This window comes from Colletotrichum navitas, assembly GCF_030913465.1.
Source record: "Colletotrichum navitas strain CBS 125086 chromosome Unknown LY79scaffold_18, whole genome shotgun sequence".
NCBI classification, from domain to species: domain Eukaryota; kingdom Fungi; phylum Ascomycota; class Sordariomycetes; order Glomerellales; family Glomerellaceae; genus Colletotrichum; species Colletotrichum navitas.
In genome coordinates this window covers 208,756-222,104 of record NW_026850564.1, presented here as the reverse complement: position 1 = coordinate 222,104, position 13,349 = coordinate 208,756, and the positions used below count along the sequence as shown (strand labels likewise).

General features: G+C 53.3%; 3 protein-coding genes across 3 annotated transcripts; 2 read left to right on the top strand and 1 right to left on the bottom strand.

Annotated features, from left to right (window-relative positions):
* Window positions 1-6,129: 6,129 nt before the first annotated feature.
* On the bottom strand, window positions 6,130-7,728 carry LY79DRAFT_548443 (uncharacterized protein). The gene is made up of 5 exons (XM_060557402.1): window positions 7,379-7,728; window positions 7,261-7,313; window positions 7,107-7,180; window positions 6,706-7,040; window positions 6,130-6,630 (listed from the first exon to the last, which is right to left on the bottom strand). The coding sequence occupies exons 1-5, from the start codon at window positions 7,428-7,430 to the stop codon at window positions 6,620-6,622; spliced, it is 525 nt and encodes a 174-aa protein (XP_060415902.1). The 5' UTR covers window positions 7,431-7,728; the 3' UTR covers window positions 6,130-6,619.
* Window positions 7,729-8,451: 723 nt separating this feature from the next.
* Window positions 8,452-10,452, top strand: LY79DRAFT_668395 (enhancer of polycomb-like-domain-containing protein; the record flags this gene model as incomplete). Its single annotated transcript, XM_060563520.1, has 3 exons — window positions 8,452-8,598; window positions 8,743-9,516; window positions 9,571-10,452. The coding sequence occupies 3 exons, from the start codon at window positions 8,452-8,454 to the stop codon at window positions 10,450-10,452; spliced, it is 1,803 nt and encodes a 600-aa protein (XP_060415901.1).
* A 1,566-nt stretch (window positions 10,453-12,018) lies between these two features.
* LY79DRAFT_548435 (glycoprotease) lies at window positions 12,019-13,301 on the top strand. The gene has a single exon (XM_060557401.1). It carries the CDS (start codon window positions 12,210-12,212, stop codon window positions 13,293-13,295), a length of 1,086 nt encoding a protein of 361 aa, XP_060415900.1. The 5' UTR covers window positions 12,019-12,209; the 3' UTR covers window positions 13,296-13,301.
* The last annotated feature ends 48 nt before the right edge of the window (window positions 13,302-13,349 follow it).

Here is a 13,349-nt window from a genome sequence, read left to right as displayed (position 1 = left end):
CTTCTTTCTATCTTTGATTTTTCTTCTCTTCTGGCTCCGAGGGCAACCTCGGAGCAACTGTGTATGTATTGTATTTACGCACGAACCTTTGTAACCCTTGTTGCAATCAAAGATACGAATTGACACATGATCAACATCGAGTTTCCCAGAATTCGGCGGTTAAGCGCTGTACATGTCCAAAATTCATAATCGCAGGCACGCAACCCTGAGTAAAAAGAGAGATAAAGATAAGAAGAAGGAGCATTGGATCATCTTGTTGGGTTCACATTGGATCTGAGTTTAGCCAAACGGGGAAAAAAGAGGGGAAAGGCAGCCAAACACACACACACTTTGGGGTTGACGGATTTGGTCCTTGAAGATGCTGCCTGCCTCGGCGGCGCCTCACCGTCGATCTTTTTGCCCTACGGTTATTTGGTGAAGTGCGTGCGATATATCGACATGGCTTCCCTGGACATCTACTTGTAAGCCTCATGCAGGTGATCGACCCAGGCCGGTGTATCTGGGCTACGTATTGGGCGACGACGACCCCCTCCCCCCTTCCCCCAAGGCCCTAAGGCCTGTCGCCACGCGAGAGGCATGCGGGCGGCGGGTGTGAGGTTCCAAAGCGCGGCAAACCGAGCTGGAGGAGACAAGGCCGGGGAGGGGTGGCGGCTGATAAGTCGGGTCGTTCGTGCCCAATCGGTCCGCCTGGGCTGCTGGAACAGGCGGTGTGTGAGTGCTTGACTGGCTGGCCTCAACATGAAGACGGCCGCCGCCTGCGCCGATCTCCCGCCCCGCGGGGAGAGAAAACTACGTAGATGGACAGCAGTCTACCTACCGTACTGCAAGCACAGCAGCGCATCAAACCTCTGGTTGGTCGGGGGCCCATCTTTCAGAAGGTGGCGTCTATGTATGCACGCTCGCGCGACTCATCTCCGCAGCCTGGGGAACTGAGGACCCTTGGAGGTTTGGTCGATCTCGGCTTGCGTGGGTACTATTTTCCAGTGTACCGCATTCGCTAACCTCGGCTTCGCGTTGCCTCCAAGTCGGGCAGCAATCCCAATCTGACCGACTGACTGCCCTCAAACCCCGCGGTTTGCAAAGGGTCTGTTTTGTGTCCGGGGGAGTTGAGAATACGGCGTCTCGGCTTGCGATTTGCCATCTTGGCATCCGGGCGTATTTGTGAAAGTGTGAAGAATCCGCCCATCACGACATGAGACCTCCTTTTTGTACGTGGCCTGCGGTATGTGCGGCAAGATACGACTGCGAAACCGTCTGCCGACTGGGGTTTGCCTGCATGCCACCTGGCATGTTGTCTGATTGTCAAGTTGTATGCGGGATTGGCGCCTGCAATTCGGCGAGCCAATACAAGTTGCTGGTCAGACGCATGTGGCAAAAGAGTGTGTGCGTCGCAAAGCATCGCAAGAAGCAAAGTAATCAACAACCGAGCCGGTAACACCCTATTGTGATTGGAACACGGCCGGGTATAGGCAGGATATGAGTGCGGCCGTGACGTGATGTGACAAGTGATCAGAACCTTGCATGATGCCAGGCAAGGACGACGAGGCAGGGTTTTGGTTCCATCGTGCGTATAGAGCCCCGGCTGTTTGGGACTTTTGATGCCAAAGCGTTTGCTGGCGGCTACTACTCTTACTGGCTCAACCAGCCATACTCTCCGTGCCAATGCGGACGTATTGTAGGATATATGATAAAATGCCTCGGGGATGCAGTGATGGATATCCGCATTACCCTGCCCGGTCCTTCATTTTGCGTAGGCGCAAGGGAGAGAAGGTCACCGGTGAAAAGGGTCGGGGAAAAGCAAATACTGAAGCCAGACGAGGTGTGTCGTGAGGCGGAGTAGGGCAGGGGAGGAACAGGGTGTTGGCTTTGACCCGCGAGAAACAGGATACCAAGCCGTAGATCACTGGGGCTCTATCATGTATCGAGACACAGCTGAGAAGCCAACCCTGTCCGTGTGCGAAAGCAGGGCTGCCTGTCGGGGAACGCGACAACCTGTCGTTATCTGCGTTGAACGATGAAGCGAAGCGAACCAAAATTTCGGCGACATAACGGATGTTCACGGCCTCAGACGGGCGTTCCAGCGGCCTGCGGATCCGTGATGTGGCTTATAAGCCCGGGCTCTTGGCCGATGTGGACCAAGTTAGCCCATCCCTACTTTGTTGAAGCGGGAAGAGACGTAGATCTCGGGGTTATTCTGTATCTGGTCGTATGAGTGGCATACAGGCGTCAGGGTTCGAATAGTTGTAGAACGGTCAAGCCATTTAGCTTGAAAGGGCCTAGCAGCGCCGGATGTTAGCAAGCATACCCGTACCTCGACTTGCGATCCTCTCCTTGTTCCACCCTAAATTTCCCAGTGCCGTGGTCGGGAAGGGTTGTACGGACAGGGTTGACACTTGCATATTTTTCTTTTCTTTTGCGTTGGTTTGCATATCAGTAAATGTGAGCTATCACTTTTCTAACACCTGGGCCCACCGCAGATCCTATTCGGGAATGAGGAAAACAGCCCCTGTGGGTGAACAGGTATGATCTGTCCATCCTTGCAAGCAAGAGGACCATAGTGGAGCTTCAAAATTTTGTACCCATACCTACGGATACATGTACAACTTCTAGTCATCGGTTCCTGAGCCGGATCTTCGTTTGGCTGTTCGTCCGCGTTCACCTAGTGGGTAATGCCGTACCGGCAGGCTCGGAGTGGGTCTCGGTAATATGTGGGCCTTCTGCCGCCGGGTTCGGCCTAAACTACCACTCCACTCCGTCTTGTTCTGGACAGTTCTGAGTTTCCGTAAATATTAGATGACATGACCCTTAGACCTTGAACATAGCCCAACCACAAGCCGCAGGGGGTGTTAGTTATAATCGTGCATTTTTTCGCAGTAGCATCTATTACGAGAGTGGGGCTACTGAACAACACTCTGAATTTCTGAAGAGACGAGGCAAAGGGGGGTCGTGGTGAAAAGCGTGCCACACGAGATCCAGAGCCTCTGACCGGCCTGCGGCTAGAACACTGTAATACAATACGTCCGCCAGCTGCTATGCTTTGAGTCATCTTAGGATGGGTCATATCTGAGATGCATCTGGTGATTCCGTGACGCATACCTTGAATAACATTATCGGCTGCAACCGGCCAATGGACTGGTCACAGGGTCGTGCGCCTTTCCAGCCGAATTGAACCCACTGTAGTGCCTTTTTAAAAGTCTAATCTGGCCAGGTCTCGGGTCTAAAAGCCACTTGTTGATGCTGTTGCATTGTCATCGGTTGTTCACGCACCTCGGTGGTTGTATCGTCGTAGTCTGGTGTGACGCAACCGTATAAAGATCGGATCAAGAAGCTACATGTGTCTTCTTGTGGTCGCCTCTAGTGTAAGTTCATGGCATGGAGGAAGCGAAACTCTCTCGAACGTCGAGACAATCAAAAATGTCTGTCCGTCACTTAGAAGATTCTTGCAGTTGAGTCAGAAGGCTGCCGTACTGCCGATAATCTGAGCGGCGCCGCGACTTGCTGACACCGCTATGTGTTCAGTAGTGTTGATGGGGATAATGCTAATCGAATATGGGTATGTCTGGAGACGTCAACCCGCGGTTTATTCTCGAGAGACGCTCATTGTGCCCACATCTTGTGCAACACGTTGAAGTAGTATCCACATACAATTCGTTGCTCTAATCGTCGGATTGTGGCGTAACAGGTCTCATACATATAGATACTTCCACCATGGGAGCAGAATAAGACTAACATCGACTGCAGTCTAGTGGACCAAGGGAGAACCATCCTGCGAATATAATATAACAGCAGGCATGACAGAGAACACCTGGGGTAGTACATACACTTACTTTCTGCTATTGAGAAATGAAGGGTGTCTCATGCTCACGGATTGCAACAAGCATGGCCGATGTTTGCCGCTATTCAGCATGGAACTCTGAAACTTGAAATCTCGGGAGTTCAGAATCCATTGAGCCCCACAGTCCGATATAACTGTTGCCAGACCCGAGACAAACGAATACAGAAAATATCGACCTCTGCTAGACTAACAGGTTTGACGTCAAATCCGAATGTGCCATCCTGTCATAGACCCGCGTGTTAGTACTCGTCGAACCGCAGCTGCCCAGCTATCATGAGATCACTGGCATAGCAAGCGCAACTTTGCAAGTGTCATAACTCGAATAAGTCTAGATGTAACGAATATACGGCAATATTGATAATGACCAAGAAAAGAAGATCGAGCAAAGGGTTGCGCTCCCATATTCATACTGTCCCATTGATACAGGACGAGGTTCGAGGATGGGACACGGCAAGCGTGTAGAAGACGAACGTGGCAAGACAAACAGAAATCTCACAATGGCCCTGACGCAGAACAACCCAAGCCTCTCATCCCGCCGTTTTCTCCTCGGTTTTCCTGAGTAGGCAACTAAGCGAATTTCCTGCAATATCTCATTAGCCAGATATTCCCATATCTAGAAGACTGCCATAGTTGTTCAAAGACAGAGCTACGTTACACATCTAGCGTTGGGTGCAAGCACGCAACTAGCGGATGTCCACGCCTCAGAACGTGACGGCTAATACCACTGGCAGCAATTCGTTCAGAACTCAGGATATTCCAGAGGGAGAAAGCTTGACATGGGTTGTCCTCTTCTGAGCCTGGCGTAAACTTACATAAGGCGGGTCGTCTTGCAGCTTCCAAACCCTCGCAGCAATTGAATTGCCGCCTAAAATCGTCACATCTTCATCTCAAGCGTACAAGGTAGCGTGTTGAGAACCGTGGGTTATGAGTGCTGACGAATTCCGTGACAGTGTTGAAAGTGGAGTGGTGCTAGTCAATAGCCATGACCAATTATTGCGAATAGCATTGGTTTACTTGGATGAAGCGTTGTAGGATAGCAGAGGCGTGTTTGATGTTGTTAATCAACTTCAAGCACGTATTTGGTCGTTTAGCGAGGGAGACCTTAAGTTTGACTGGTAAGATTGTTCTACAGAACAAACTGTGTAGTTGTGATAAAGCAGGCTAACTATAGAAGCACCTTGGACATATTCTATCTTGCCTAACTAGTAGCTAATATATACTGTTCCTTAGACTAAGGCGAGGGCAAGTTTGCGTTAGCAGTTGGTTTTAATAAATTTAACGTAGAGCATTACAAGCTACTTAGCAACACTGTTTAGCAAAAGTACTTGTCTACTTTCCTTGCACAGCTAACCTCGGCTAGTTTAGGATTAGCAAGACTACAGCTAAGCAGTAGATTCGAGAGACACTAATAGTTATAGAGCTATACGTGCGCAAGAAGGATATATGGCCTGCCTTGGAGGAGGATTAGGGTGAATTGCTCTGGCAGATTCTGGTTGAGAATGGACAGCTGTTTGCAAGATGGAAGCTCTCAGACTCTTCTAAAGAGTTCAATTTCAAGCTAAAACCAAGGAAATAGAGCTGGCAGGATGTTCCCCTGGCAGCGCCATGAGAATAACAATACAAATAATTCTGACTTTATTTTCCACGTTATGCACTATATTGATACTGTCGATACTGTTTCATTGATACTGAACGAGGTTTGGGGATCGATACGGCACATACCACCCGTGATGGGTTGACCAACGCCGCCTAGAAGCTGAAGTATTGTGCATCGAGGTCTGGTCACGGCGATGCTAGGAAGGCAACTGCACAGCAGGGAGTAATATGATCAGAGTCAAGGCATCGCCGACCATGTTGCCAAAACCAAGAGGGGCCTCGACCTGATAGATTTTGAACGCCAAGCTGATGCGGTCAATGATCATCACACAATGACCCTGCCTGGCATCACCACTACCCGCAAGTTTGTACTCCGCATCCTGTACGTTCACAGCATGCAGGGAGCCGGAGAGTGTTGCAGTTTTGTCATTTTCAAATGAGAGGACAAACATAGCTAGGAGCATTTACGTTGCGGCCTACCGGAGATGTATGGGGACACCTTGACAAACTACGAGGAACGGGTACATGGGAGAGAGGGTGGCCGCCTTGGATTTGAGCTCTACATGTAGTCAGCCTGCTTCTTGAAGTCAAGAAGCCGTGTCTCTCTCTAAGAGAACGAAGACACCACCACCGTGGACAGGCAAAACACAACAAAACACAAAAACATACAACACCAGGTATTCGCTGGTCGTCACCGACCCAACTACTAATCCGGCCCTCACTGGCTTATCTATGGGAGAGCGGACGGGATCCCGAGTTCTCCAGTGGGTATGGTCGTATGTGTTATGGTGCCGCTCCCGATGTGCTTATAACAGCCTGGTGGGCGACGATGAGGAAGATCCCCAGACGGTCCATGTTGCATATGGAATTTATTACTTTAGCTCAGTAGCCTCCAGCCTTTGCTTTAGTATCCTTCTTTGATACACATCTAGGTAGACATGTATATACATGAGCCGGCTCTACTCATGATGGAATGTAGGAGACCATGTGACGGGACCGCGATCATCTCGAAGGTTGTACAAACATGAGCATCGGCGACTCGGGCTGCTGAAACCCAGAAACTTCAATTCAGGCTCAAACGGCGGCCGCGGCGCCGCCTCGGGGTAATGGTATACCTCTACCTAGAAGGGTGTTGCAATTCATATCTCATGATCCTAATGCGCACGCGCGCCGCCACCATGCTTTATTCTAGAATGTGTCTGCAAAGATAACGCACGTTAGCTCAACCCTCGATGGAGTAGAGTATGCGATAGAAAACCGAGACGGATACTCACCCAAGGTCATGCTCATGCTAACATCCGTGTTCTCCACCATCTTGGTGAACTCCTCGAAGCTGATCTTGCCGTCCTTGTCCAGGTCCGCCTCCATGATGGTCTTGTCGACGATCTGCTGCAGCTGCTGGTCTTTGAGGTTGCTGCCAACCATCATCTTGAGGACAATGAAGAGCTCGCCGTTGCTGATGTAACCGTCGCGGTCAATGTCGTACACCTTGAAGGCAAAGCGCAGCTTCTGCTCCTTGTTGCCCTTGCTCGAGAAGGCGCTGAGGCCGGACACGAACTCCTGGAAGTCGACGTCGCCGCCGCCGTCCTCATCGAAGATGGCAATCATTCTGTACAGGGAGTGCCGTCAGCAACATGGTTCGGGTGGTGCATTTGGTCGGAGACGGGTCGGCTACCTTGTGGCTAGCGGGTTGGAGGAAATCTGGGGGAGGCTGAGGAACTCATCGCGCTCGATCGTGCCAGAGTTGTCCTGCAAAGGAGTCGGTCAGCATGGGACATTGGTTGGCTGAAGAAGAAACTACAGGAATAAAGTGTCGCAGGAAAACATGCCTTATCCAGCTTCATAAAACGTTTCCTCAGACGGTCAACCTCATCTCTGTCGACTGCCTGCGCGTCAGCACGCCCGAGTCTGTGCGACAAAGAAGTCGACTGCGGGGGAGGGGCTCACAGTTGGACCCCTGGACAATATTGTCCAACACCGCACTAGTAGTGTTGCCCATGATGAAGAAAGTGAGCGATCGGTCTCGACTAAAGCTGTGAGGATGCGCAGTGTGTGCGAGTGTGTGTATAGCTGGGGCAAATGCTCGGTCGTGGAGGCTTCGTCGTAGGTAGGCTTTATGTCGAGCTCGAGTTCGCTAGGTCGCCGTGGGGTTAGCCTTGGAGGGTGGGTGAGTTAGGATGTTGACAAGTGCAAGGCAGACTAGGACAAAGTACATTAGGTACGGACGTGGGGTGGTCAAACTAAGGACAGGCGGCGAACAGGCGCCGGATTGGACTGGGCGGGATTGGACGTTGATTCGGGCAGCTGGACAGGCGACCTTAGGTGCTGAGCCAGAGACGGCAGAGCGCACCGCCAGCGCAGGATGCATACGCACAGACCATTTTCTGGATCAAGTCACCTCCATTTGATAGACGTAGACGTGAACGGCAGGCACAAAGTGTCAGATGTATCGGCATTACTATTTGAGTTTCGGGAAGATGGCATGAGGACAAGAAAAATTAATGAAATTGAGATGCGCTTTTTCTTATCTGTTCCGGAATACCCAAAATCGCTCACCATCGTCCCATACATCGCCGCCCACCTCATGCTGCATTCTCGCAGTATCATATTCGACTGGCACGTGACATACAGCTTCCCCTATTTCCAGGCGGCTTTTGGGCAGGTGCCAGTCACTTTCACAGTACGTCGGCGAGTCTTTGCTTCCCAGGTCCGATCCGGCTGCTGGTCCGAGCGTCTCCAAAGTACCAGCTCCGCGCATTTACTACTGCATGGTACTTCTTCTCGACGCGGGCGACTCAAACCTTCTTCGAAAGTCCTGGACTGAAAACTCTGCACCCGCGAACATCAACGTCACCTCATCAAGCAGCGAGAGCTCGGCCATCAATCCAAACCCAACAACGTCGATTTTTATCCCTCAAAACTGCAAAAGTCAGTGTCGCATGACCCCCTGTATGACTTGATCGACTTTTTTTTGCGGAATTTCCGCTGGCTTTCCGCCTTCGACCCCCCCGCCCGCCATCATGTCTACCAGGAAAGTCCGAGTCAAGAAGTTGAGCGTCAAGACGCTTCTTCCTGTGCTTAGAGAGGATGATATCGACGCTGCAGAGAAAGAATCTTTGACCACAGAAACCCAAATCGCGACCGGTGTCGAAGCAGCCGAGGAAACAGTAAGCCACTACTCCCTCCATATTGCTGCCAGATATCACGTGACCCACCATGTGACACGCTTCGGCACACCCCCCTGCTTACCCACTTCTTACCTACTGCCCACCGTCAGCGATCCAGCCCGTATACTGACCTGGCGCCCTTAGGAATACCATCTCCAATCCATCCTCAAAGAGGCCGGTACTAGCAATGACCAAGAAATTCCTGTCCCGCCTCCTCAGGAGAGCCAGATCAACTATGATCTGCTTTATCCCAGTCACTTCCAGCAGCCTACCTCCTACATTCGTTTCTCGCAGACTGTCGAGGAATGCATAGGAGTTTCCTATGACATGACATCAGAAGACTATGAATTTCTGAAGCAGTATAACTCTACCAAAAAGACTGTCGCCTCTCAACTGTCAGAGGATGACTTTGAACGCATTATGGAAGTGTTCGAGGAGACTGCCTCTGAACAGACCCCCTTCGCATCAATAGACAACACCGTTGTTGGCTATGATTTGATGGTTCCCTCACTTACCTCGCTCGGTGGCAACAAGCTCATGGCGCATGCTAAGCATGTGTATGAGCACTGGAAGTCGCGCCGGCAATCGCTCGGCAACAAGCCCATTCATCCCAGCGTCAAGTTTGAGACGCACCAGGAGAGCGATGAGGCCGATCCCTATGTCTGCTTCAGACGTCGCGAGGCCAGACAGACGCGAAAGACGAGGCAGAGAGACGTCCAGAGCGCCGAGAAACTCAAGCGACTTCGCAGAGAACTCGAGGATGGTCGACAGCTCATCATCCAGTCTTATGAGCGGGAGATGCTTAAACGTGAACTACTCACCTTTGACCGCGCTATATTTGAGCAGAGGGCCAAGCTCAAGGAAATGAAGGTTAAGCTTGGCATTAAGACCGAGGACGAAGACCTCATCAATCACAAGGTATGTGATATTCCGCAGCCCGAGGACCCGGAAATAGGTGCTGACGGAGCACAGCCTCCCAAGAAGAAGCCTGTAGAAGCACCTGCTCTTCAAAAGCCACCTGGCAGCCATCTTCGCATTGCTGTGCGTCCGGATGGCCGGTCCATGGAGGCAGATCTCTTGCAGCTGGCGGATAAGCTTGCTGAAAAGGAGAACGAGTTGCGGGCGGATGTTGAAAGCAAGGTCCACAACCATAGGAAGTGGAACCAGAACCATGTGGATCTCACCAGAGATCCCCTATCACCGGTCAGGGAACAGGGTATGGAGGCCAGCTTCCGACCGGCCAAGACCCAGTACCTCATGACACCCCCGGCGTCCACATCATCTGAGTCGGAAGCCATGGACGTCGACGATGAAGCAGAACCATTTGTTGATAGAGGTAACATGCCGGTGTTCCAGTTCAAGGCGGGAGGCAAGGAGAAGCCCCCCAGCAGCCAGCCAGCGTTCCGTCGTCGTATTGGACGACTAGGTCGTTTGTGGATCGACCGTCGGGGAATGACAACGCCGCCGAGGATGGAGGGTGAGGAATATAGTGATCGATGGAAGTATGACCAAGACGACGAGGATGAGACGCCTGTGTACGAGGTCGACCCGTACGACACACGAGCGTTGAAGTTCCGGGCCACCATCCCACTGTCCCAGTATGTCTACCAGCGCCGGCAGCTTCCGCACGAGGGCTTGGCCAACGGCCAGGCGCCTCCACAAGCAGCAGGAGTAGCTGGTAACCGGCCGACTTTGCCACAGCCTGCAACGCCACAGGCACAAGTGGCACTGCAGCAGCAGCAACAACAGCAGCAACAGCAGCGGCACCCATCGCAGTCGTCGCCGCCAGCTCAAGTCGCACCACCTCAAGTCGCGCCGCCTCAGGCGCCGCCAGCTCAGGCTGCTGCCTCATGAGGGATGGACAGGCTGTAGAGACGCGAAAATCTGCTCATCATCCCCGGATGAGGTTTGTTGTATACCCCCTTGGTGTTTGGTTGTCTTTTGGTTTTGTACAGAAAGCCTGGCAGCAGGTTGGGCGGTCGGGTTGGCATGGCGTTCTTGAGTTGTGGTAGCTCTCATGTAAAGTATATGAATGTAAAGGCGGCATGGCGACGAGGAGTTGGGAGGCAGGCAGTCTGCCTAGACCAATGCATTGGGCGAGGAAGATAGATCTCCCACCATAATGAAGAAGATCAATATTGACCTTCCATGTTTGAGGCCATTGCCATCCTTGTACAAGTGCTGATTATGTATAGAGGCGGGATGGGGCTCGTTTCTCGTGCGCGCTCGCCCGATGCTTGTGGATGTGATGCTTAAGGTCGTCATGACGGCGGTGGTCAACGTCATGTGCTTTGGCCTCGAAGTCTCGGAGTCGTCGCCAGGCACTCTGTGGTACGTGCTTGTGTGCAGCGAGCACAAAGGAAGATGGACGTGTGAATAGAAGATTCTGGCGTCATTGTGAGCATCAGCCAGCCTCTGGTGGTGTTGAGCGGAGATGTGCTATGTGAGGTGACTCGGAGAGTTTGCGACGAACAGGTGGTCCGGCGCGGCATTCTGCGGAAGTAGGCGATGACACCCCAGGCAGACTCCTGAATCCCGCAAAACCCTCTTCTTCGGGAAACTCGCGGAGGGAAGGCTGCGAAGGGGGCGGCCCAGACAAGCCTTATAGGTTGTAAAGGAGAAGAGAAGTCAGAATGCCCAGTGGTGGTGAGGTGTCAGCAGACTTGGACCTTGGTCATCCAAGGCCCCCCCCCCCCCCCCCCCCCCCCATTCGGCAGACCTGTACCCGCAGATCCTCCCGGTGATCATAAGACCTGAAGTCTCGGGGGCGCTGTCGTTCACCAGAAGGGGGAGGGAAAATAAGAAAGGTAGAGAGGAATGCATGACTGGGGAAATACGGCACAGAAGAGGGGGAAGGGCATTGAAAAGAGGAGTAGACGAGAAAACCAAGTAGAGAGAGAATTGTGTAGTGAAGAAAGAGGAGAGCCCACTTCTTGTCGAGGCTTGTCGGATAGTGGGTGTGGGGATAATTGCGTTGCACCTCCGGTGTACCTTGTGTGGCCCGGCTTCTTGTGCTCTTCGTCTTGTGCTTCCCAGGTTCTCGCTGAAGTGACAGCGTTTCCTATCCGCCCCTGTTCAGGAAGAATTGAGAAGATGGTCGATTCCTGGGAGGATTGGTTTCCTACGAGACGGCGTGAGCGCGAACGGCATTTGCCGGAGCGGTGGACGGGAGGAGAAGGTCAGCGTACCGAGAGGGAAGGCTGGGCTGGGCTGGGCTGAGCTAGGGTGGTCACGGTTGTTGCGCAAAAGCCAGCCCAGGGCAGAGACGCTAAGGGTCCGGTGTGGTGGGAAAGACGGTTGTGGCAGTTGTGCAATTCAGCATCCTGAGGTGCGCTTGGGGAGGGCCCGGCCGGGGCAGGGGGCCAGTAGATTACGATTTTGATCCACAGTTCTTTTATGGAGGGGCGGGCGGCATCCCACCAACGACGTTAGTAGTTACCCCTCCTACGTCAACTTTTTTTTCTAGAGGCCTCGGCCATAGGCCCCTGTTGCGACAGCGAGATAGAGAGCGAGTCGAGATACTGTACGGATCTTTGGATTGGAATACCGGGCACGTGTACATCTTGTTACCTAGACACAGCAAGCTACCACCATCACCACAGCCCAAAGTAATGGCCGAATCCCCCTCCAAGCTGACGACAGCAACCATGTCCAAGAAGCGCGGCCTCCTCGCCCTCGGCTGCGAAGGCTCCGCCAACAAACTCGGCATCGGCGTGATGCTCCACAACGGTACCGAGTCCACGATCCTCTCCAACGTCCGACACACCTTCGTTTCGCCGCCTGGGACGGGTTTCCTCCCCAAGGACACGGCCAAGCACCACCGCGCTCACTTTGTCCAGCTCGCCCGCCGCGCCCTCCGCGACGCCGGCGTTGCCCCCGCCGACCTCGACTGCGTCTGCTTCACAAAGGGCCCCGGCATGGGTGCGCCACTGACCTCGGTCGCCGTCGCCGCCCGCACCCTGAGCCTGCTGTGGGACAAGCCTCTCGTAGGAGTAAATCACTGCGTTGGCCACATCGAGATGGGCCGCACCATCACCGGCGCCCGGAACCCCGTCGTGTTGTATGTCAGCGGCGGCAATAGCCAGGTCATCGCCTACGCCGAGCAGCGGTACCGCATCTTCGGCGAGACCCTCGACATCGCCGTGGGCAACTGCCTCGACCGCTTCGCGCGCACCCTCGAGATCAGCAACGACCCGGCCCCGGGCTACAATATCGAGCAGCTCGCCAAGCAGGGCCGCCAGCTGCTCGAGCTGCCGTACGCCGTCAAGGGCATGGACTGCTCCTTCTCAGGCATCCTGGCCTCCGCGGATATACTGGCGGCGCAGATGAAGGCGGCCCAGGAGAGGGGCGAGGAGACGTTTAAGCCGGCGGACCTGTGCTTCTCGTTGCAGGAGACCGTTTTCGCGATGCTGGTCGAGATCACGGAACGGGCCATGGCCCACGTTGGCAGCAACCAGGTGCTGATCGTGGGTGGCGTCGGCTGCAACGAGAGGCTGCAGGAGATGATGGGCGAGATGGCCAAGGAGAGGGGCGGTAGCGTGTACGCCACCGACGAGAGGTTCTGCATCGACAACGGCATCATGATCGCCCATGCCGGCCTGCTGGCGTACGAGACGGGTTTCAGGACGCCGCTCGAGGACAGCTCATGCACGCAGCGGTTTAGAACAGACGAGGTTCACATCAAATGGAGAGACTGAGGATCGTTATCGGTCAATGCTGCGCATTCTGCCTGTTCAATCAATTTTATTGCC

Excerpts from the sequence above, each read along its gene's own strand:
- LY79DRAFT_548435 (XM_060557401.1), top strand. The coding sequence starts at position 12,210 with ATGGCCGAATCCCCCTCCAAGCTGACGACAGCAACCATGTCCAAGAAG.
- LY79DRAFT_548443 (XM_060557402.1), bottom strand. The coding sequence starts at position 7,430 with ATGGGCAACACTACTAGTGCGGTGTTGGACAATATTGTCCAGGGGTCC. Across the intron at positions 7,314-7,378 it reads TATTGTCCAGGGGTCCAACT|TCGACAGAGATGAGGTTGAC; the intron begins GTGAGCCCCTCC and ends ACGCGCAGGCAG. Across the intron at positions 7,041-7,106 it reads TCCAACCCGCTAGCCACAAG|AATGATTGCCATCTTCGATG; the intron begins GTAGCCGACCCG and ends CTCCCTGTACAG.